At 36.8% G+C, this 7812-nt stretch overlaps 1 protein-coding gene across 4 annotated transcripts in view; it reads left to right on the top strand.

Annotated features, from left to right (window-relative positions):
- LOC127524842 (CUB and sushi domain-containing protein 1-like) overlaps nt 1-7812 on the top strand; it is a 632721-nt gene that overhangs the window by 501089 nt on the left and 123820 nt on the right. For all 4 annotated transcript variants that reach the window (XM_051916817.1, XM_051916816.1, XM_051916815.1 and 1 more), the window contains one exon: nt 4050-4188. In XM_051916817.1, coding sequence (XP_051772777.1) covers nt 4050-4188 — 139 coding nt within the window. The remainder of the gene's footprint in view (nt 1-4049; nt 4189-7812) is intronic.

The following is a 7812-nucleotide window of genomic DNA, read 5'->3' as shown; positions in this document are numbered from 1 at the left end:
AATGATGCTGAAAATTCAGCTTTGCCATCACAGGAATAAATTACTTTATAAAATATATTCAAACAGAAAACAATTATATTAAATTATAATAATATTTCACAATATTACTGTTTTTACTGCATTTTTAATTAAATAAATGCAGCCTTGGTGAGCAGACAAAACTTCTTTTAAAAACATAAAAAAATCTTACCGATTCCAAACTTTTGACTGGTAGTGTATATATATATATATATATATATATATATATATATATATATATATATATATACATACAACAACTGCAAAGCGTCCAATGTATATGGACTAAATCCAGCATAAACTCTGGCACAATCTGCCTGTTTTTTTAAACTCTCAAGACAGACGTCACTACCTAAATGTCACAGCGATTGGCTGCTGCCTGCGTTTTTTGCTTGATATTTGCATAAAGTCGAGAATTGCTCAACCTTTTGATCCTCTCAGTTGCTCTCAATGCTTTATCCGGTCCACTGCCAATCCCACATTGCACCGCGCGAGCGTGAAGCTCAATTGGAAATGCTCGCTCTGCTCCGCTCACTCCACGCCAGTGGACACACACCGTAAAAGAGGTGACCAAGTCATTTTGGTTGAGCTCCAGAGATCATATGTGGAGAGATCATATGTCTCCTCAGTGCATGACACATGAAACCCTGCTTGAAATTTGCAAAAAAGCAAGGACTCTTAGAGTATGAGAAACAAGATTCTTTGATCTGATGACCTTCAATTCTAATCGTCATGTCTGGAGGAAACCAGGCACTGCTGTACAATACCATCCCAATGGTAAGAGTGGCTTAGGGGCGACTCAGAGCGCGGATTTGATCCAAATTAAACATCTCTGGAGAAACCTGAAAATGGCTGTCCACTGACAGTTTCCATCCAACCTGACAGAGCTGAATACGTTCGCAAGGCAGTATATATTAACATCTAGAACCTTCCTACCACTGTAATAACACAGTATGTTTTTGTAACTCTACTCAATTGTCCACCACCAATCATAAAGTACAAACCCGATTCCAAAAAAGTTGGGACACTGTACAAATTGTGAATAAAAAAGGAATGCAATGATGTGGAAGTTTAAAATTTCAATATTTTATTCAGAATACAACATAGATGACATATCAAATGTATAAACTGAGAAAATGTATAATTGTAAGGGAAAAATAAGTTGATTTTAAATTTCATGGCATCAACACATCTCAAAAAAGTTGGGACAAGGCCATGTTTACCACTGTGTGGCATCCCCTCTTCTTTTTATAACAGTCTGCAAACGTCTGGGGACTGAGGAGATAAGTTGCTCAAGTTTAAGAATAGGAATGTTGTCCTATTCTTGTCTAATACGGGCTTCTAGTTGCTAAACTGTCTTAGGTCTTCTTTGTCGCATCTTCCTCTTTATGATGCGCCAAATGTTTTCTATGTGTGAAAGATCTGGACTGCAGGCTGGCCATTTCAGTACACGGATCCTTCTTCTACGCAGCCATGATGTTGTAATTGATGCAGTATGTGGTCTGGCATTTGGAAAATGCAAGGTCTTCCCTGAAAGACACGACGTCTGGATGGGAGCATATGTTGTTCTAGAACTTGGATATACCTTTCAGCATTGATGGTGCCTTTCCAGATGTGTAAGCTGCCCATGCCACACGCACTCATGCAACCCCATACCATCAGAGATGCAGGCTTCTGAACTGAGCGCTGATAACAACTTGGGTTGTCCTTGTCCTCTTTAGTCCGGATGACATGGCGTCCCAGTTTTCCAAAAAGAACTTCAAATTTTGATTCGTCTGACCACAGAACAGTTTTCCACTTTGCCACAGTCCATTTTAAATGAGCCTTGGCCCAGAGAAAACGCCTGCGCTTCTGGATCATGTTTAGATATGGCTTCTTTTTTGACCTATGGAGTTTTAGCCGGCAACGGCGAATGGCACAGTAGATTGTGTTCACCGACAAGGTTTTCTGGAAGTATTCCTGAGCCAATGTTGTGATTTCCATTACAGTAGCATTCCTGTATGTGATGCAGTGCTGTCCAAGGGCCGAAGATCACGGGCATCCAGTATGGTTTTCCGGCCTTGACCCTTACGCACAGAGATTGTTCCAGATTCTCTAAATCTTTGGATGATATTATACACCGTAGATGATGATAACTTCAAACTCTTTGCAATTTTTCTCTGAGAAACTCCTTTCTGATATTGCTCCACTATTTTTCGCCGCAGCATTGGGGGAATCGGTGATCCTCTGCCCATCTTGACTTCTGAGAGACACTGCCAGTCTGAGAGGCTCTTTTTATACCCAATCATGTTGCCAATTGACCTAATAATTTGCAATAAGTTGGTCCTCCAGCTGTTCCTTATATGTACATTTAACTTTTCCGGCCTCTTATTGCTACCTGTCCCAACTTTTTTGGAATGTGTAGCTCTCATGAAATCCAAAACGAGCCAATATTTGGCATGACATTTCAAAATGTCTCACTTTCAACATTTGATATGTTATCTATATTCTATTGTGAATAAAATATAAGTTTATGAGATTTGTAAATTATTGCATTCCTTTTTTATTCGCAATTTGTACAGTGTCCCAGCTTTTTTGGAATCGGGTTTGTAAAAAATCACCAATCATCATAAAACTGTTCTTACTTTTCATGTCTCCATCCAGTGGTCTTCTTGTAGAGATTTAAGAAATATTCATATTTGCTCAGTGTTATAGGGTAAAGTATAGCTCTCTCACTCACTGCATTACACAGTTGCTTTTATATTATTACTGTGACCTTCTCTCAGACCTTCAGTATTTTTCTGCTTCTTATTCTTTCTTCTTCTTTTTTTTCAGTCCAGTATGCTCTGCACCTTCTAAGCATGTTCAAGAAAGGCTTTTTTTTTTTTTCTCCAGTGTCCCTTTTGACTTTTTTGATGTCATGCTTTAATATTTCCATGAAATTCTACAAGGTCATACAGAGCACAGTAGTCGGGTTCAAGAAGTAAAACTCACATTCATCTTCTTTGTAGAGAGAAATTGATTTTTAATGATAATGTTTAAACCGTTCAAGACAGACCTAGCTTGAGCTTGGAGATTGTTAAGGGATGATATGTGCTTTTATACCTTCATTAAGAGAGAGAAAAGAATAATTTAATTGCTGCATTCCCAGTGTAATGCAACATTATCCATAATTCTAAAGTGAAATCCACCAATCAGAAAAGGGAGTGTTTACAAGGAAGCAGGAATTAGAATCTGAATCTGACTCTACAGTGACCTGCTCACTCCCATAAAACCCCACTGTACTTTTACACAATTATTTGTATACATTTTACTATTTTGTTATTTTACTGATAATCCATTATATTTCATACAATGGACATTAACTTGGTCAGTAGTTTTATAGTGTATTGCCTTTTTTTTTTCACCTAGTCTTTTGCAATGCTTCATGAGACGTAGTTCATTACATCATAAAAAGACATAAAATGCAGTCTTTATTGCAGTATCTTAGTTCCAGTTTTTGCTCCAAACCAAATTTTTAATGTTGTGGTCTCAGAGCTCATTGATCTGGTTCATGACTTAAACTTTTTTATTGAAAAATTGTTTTAGATGCTTATGGGAGAAATATTTCCAGAACCAAAGTCAGCAAAAAAAAAAAAAAAAAATATTGGCAGGTCCTGTTATAACAGTGTTGTTCAGTGCCAAGCATCAAGTACAGATTTTTATTTATTATTTTATTTATTTATTTATTTTTTGCTTGTGAGTTCAGTCAATACAGTCAGTATATTAATACTTTTTCTGCAAACAAGACATACCCTTCATATCTAGAAATCTCTTAGATGGTTTGGTAAAAAAAAGTCCTGTGTGATATCCTTTGCAATTAATTTTAGTTACATTTATTGATTGTTATTATTATTATTTAATGTTGTGGGATATAGTCATCCTGCTGTATCAACTGATAATGATGTCAGAGCAATCATTCTGTAATCAGGCTGCTTTAACATTGTTTATTGTTGTTGTGTTGAAGGATCGCATTAAATAATCTCTCGTCCTCACTCTCCTTGTTATGACAGCTACCTGCGGGGGCAATGTGACAGGGCCTGCTGGGGTAATTCTATCACCCAACTATCCTCAACCCTACCCACCAGGAAAAGAGTGTGACTGGCGGATAAAAGTCAACCCTGACTTTGTCGTCGCTTTAATCTTCAAAAGGTAATGTGCTAATACGGCGCTGGACGCCTCTGACTCTCATGCCACCTAAAGGGGTATAACATCTTTTACAGGGTTATGCACCATTCAGAAAGGAATTGTTTTTAAACTTCAGTTTCTATAAATGTATTTAAATTGAGCCACCATATTTAATGGAGACATATTTTCCTCTGACCTTTTTACATATAAGGGCCCTATTTTAACGATCTAAGCGCATGGTCTAAAGCGCCCGGCGCATGGTCTAAAAAGGTTGTCCCTATTCTCATAATGAGTAATGGGTGTGTTTTGGGGGCGTAACGTGCTATAAACCAATCAGAGTCTCATCTCCCATTCCTTTTAAAAGCCAGTTGCGTTCGCGCCATGGCCTATTCGCTATTTGCATGGCAGAATTTGCAAGTGGAAAAACTGAACGCTTCTCTAGCGAGGAAATGGCTTTAACCTCGCGCAATGAGCAGACCATCTACAGGGCAAGCTGGATTCCACCAAAGCATTTCTATCTTTATGCATACAATAATAATCTTTGACATTGTAATCCTTTTATTTTTAATATTTAGCATGTTTGTGTGCAGCTGTGTGTCTCGGTGTGTGTAATAAGCAGAGTGTACGCACGTTGTGTACCCGCGTATAGGCGCATATTACTAACGCGCTCTTTAAATAACAAAACAAATATTGCGCCATTGACTTTAGACCATGTTTCAGTTGGTCAATGGTGCAGTCTATTTCAGTTGCCTCAAAATAGCAACAAGCCAACAATGTGCCTGAACACACCTTGTTTTCAAACCAGCACACCCCTGGGTGCACAAATGGGCGCAAATGCATTTGCTATTTAAACAACATGGTGAAGGACGTGAAAATGATAACTGCTTCGGGCTGAAACTAGCAAAAAACACTTGTGTCGCGCCTGGCACCGCATTGCGCCGGGTGTATGATAGGGCCCTAAGAGTTCATTATACTGTGAAAACACACTGTATGTTTCATTTGCATTTACATTTAATCATTTAGCAGACACTTTTATCTAAAGCGACTTACAAATGAGAACAATAGAAGCAATCAAATCAACAAAAGGGCAACAGTAAGTGCTGTGTCAAGTCCCAGTCATTCTAGCGAAGTGCACGTAGCAAGTTTTTTTTTTTTTTTTGGAATGAGTAAATAAATATAGAGAGAGAATAGAAACAGAAAAAAGTAAGTGCTAATATTAATGGGTAAAGTGTTGATGAAAAAGATGTCTTTAGACGTTTTTTGAAAATGGCTAAAGACTCAGCTGCTTGGATTGAGTTTGGCAGGTCATTCCACCAGCAGGGAACAGTCAAGTAAAATGTCTGTGAGAGTGATTTTGTTCTTCTTTGGGATGGCACCACAAGGAGCCATTCACTTGCAGAACGCAAGCTAATACAGTGAATCTGAAGTAGTGAGTTTAGGTATAGTGGTGAAGAGCCAGTGGTTCTCTTGTAGGTAAACAATTTGAATTTGATGCAAGTGGCTATTGGCAGCCAGTGCAAACTGATGAAGAGAGCTGTGACGTGTGCTCTTTTCGGCTCGTTAAAGACCACTCTTGCTGCCGCATTCTGGATCAGTTGCAGAGGCTTGACAGTACGTGCTGGAAGGCCTGCCAAGAGAGCATTACAATAGTCCAGTCTGGGTAGAACAAGAGCTTGGGCAAGAAGTTGTGTAGAATGCTCCTATAGGAAGGGTCTAATCTTCCTAATGTTGTATAAGGCGGTTGTAGCAATATGGTCTGTGAAGCTTAAATGATCATCAATCACAACTCCAAGGTTCCTGGAGTTATGGTTGACGAACCTAGTTGAATGGAGAGGTTGTGATGAAGTGTTGTTTCAGAACTCAACACATCCTCGTTAGTCCTAAAATCGCTTTTATTGAAACCAAGCTACCAAAACGACTTGCATTGTACTTCATCCTCTTTATTACATAATAGATATGAATACATTAGCACTCCCTGACTCCCTGATTAAGGCTCCCTGACACAGATCAGCACATACTTCTTCATGATCACCTCTTTGGTCCGCCATCTAGCACGTTAGTCAAGTGATATGGACAGACAGGAGAAAAATGTAAAATGGGATCTCTAGACTAAAAATAATATTACCTTGAAAGTTTATATTAAAATATATTTCAGGAGAGCATTATTAGTTTTTTTTTTTATTTTTTTTTTAGTTTTTTTTTTTTATTATTATTACATTTTATTGAATTCATTGGTAAACCTGTCAAAGTTTGACACAGGATTCACAAACAGACTTTTACAGAAAGATATGGACCCAACAGTAATTCTGCAACATGCCAATAAATGTGATAATTCTAATTACAATCTGTGGTCTGCAATTTTTGATATGTAAAGACTCATGTACAAGTCAGAGTCAAACATTCTTTGTCGCAAAATCATTTGTTGCTGTTTATGCTCAAGTAAATTAAGCCAGTGAATGGTCAACTTCACATTGTTCCACTTAGTAGAATCATAATCATCTGCTGTTTTTATATACGATGCAATTGGTTGAGTTAATTAACCCTCTTACAAAGCGTTTCAGTTTAACGGTGTTCATTCAGCTCTGCATCTTCAGTGCTCGCAGCTCAAACAGCAATGCTGTTATTTGAAACAGTAATATTAATTTTAGATGTTTCTTTTCAAAAACATTGATGCATTATTAATAATAGCTTGCACTTTTATTTTTCTCGTATTATTTTCATCAACATTATGGTTTTATTATAATCATTTCATTATTGTCCATGCAGAGGCTATTCCATTTTATTTCTCCATGGCACATGCATTTTGATTCTTTATACACAAGTAATGTTGTCCATTGACTTCCTTGCATTATTTAATTTATTTGTAAGGCAATATTATTATTATATATATATATTTTTTTTTTTGATAAAGAAAGTTGGCCATAGGAGTGTAAAAATTAATTGTAAAATTTACACTGGTTCAAACTAGGCTACAGTTTTGTATATGTTTGATTTATGTTAAAGTACTTAGGACATGGCTTTTAATGGTGAGACTTTTGTTTTTTGTAATTAGGCTGTCAAAAATGTATATAATAATTTGGATTTAGATTTATCAGCCAATATATCAGTTATCTGCATTCAAAAATAAGGAATTAACTGTTATCAGTATCGGCCATTTTTAATATCGGTGCATCCCTAGTCTTATTTGCATTATGTTTGCATTGTGTCTATTATGATGAAAGCATTCTTGAGAGTGCAGTCGGGTTGCAATGCGAGTTGCAATGCGAGATTGTTGCATTCGTGTGCTCAACAGCGTATACAATGCTCAGCACCGCAGCCTTCTATGAAATGGGAGTAGATCAAAATATAATTATATAATAAACCCATTTCACGATTAGTTAATCTCAACAGGTGTAATAGTAAATATAAAATAAAGGTTTTCAAAAGAGTTCATCCTGTAATACTTATTTAATATACAAATATGCTCCATAGCAGTAAGCATTACCACTGAAGTCTTAAAGGAGACATGGCCCACTAAACAGAGCATTTGAGTTAAACAAGGCTGAAATCATTGTAGAAAATGGCTTTTTATTTCTAAATTATGACAATTTCATAACTAAAATCCTACTAATATTATAAGTGCACCTCAGGAAACATTATAAAATAATA

The sequence above is a fragment of the Ctenopharyngodon idella genome, chromosome 13 (genome assembly GCF_019924925.1).
Source record: "Ctenopharyngodon idella isolate HZGC_01 chromosome 13, HZGC01, whole genome shotgun sequence".
NCBI classification, from domain to species: domain Eukaryota; kingdom Metazoa; phylum Chordata; class Actinopteri; order Cypriniformes; family Xenocyprididae; genus Ctenopharyngodon; species Ctenopharyngodon idella.
Note: the sequence above shows the minus strand (reverse complement) of the source record. Positions and strands in the feature narration are given on the sequence as shown.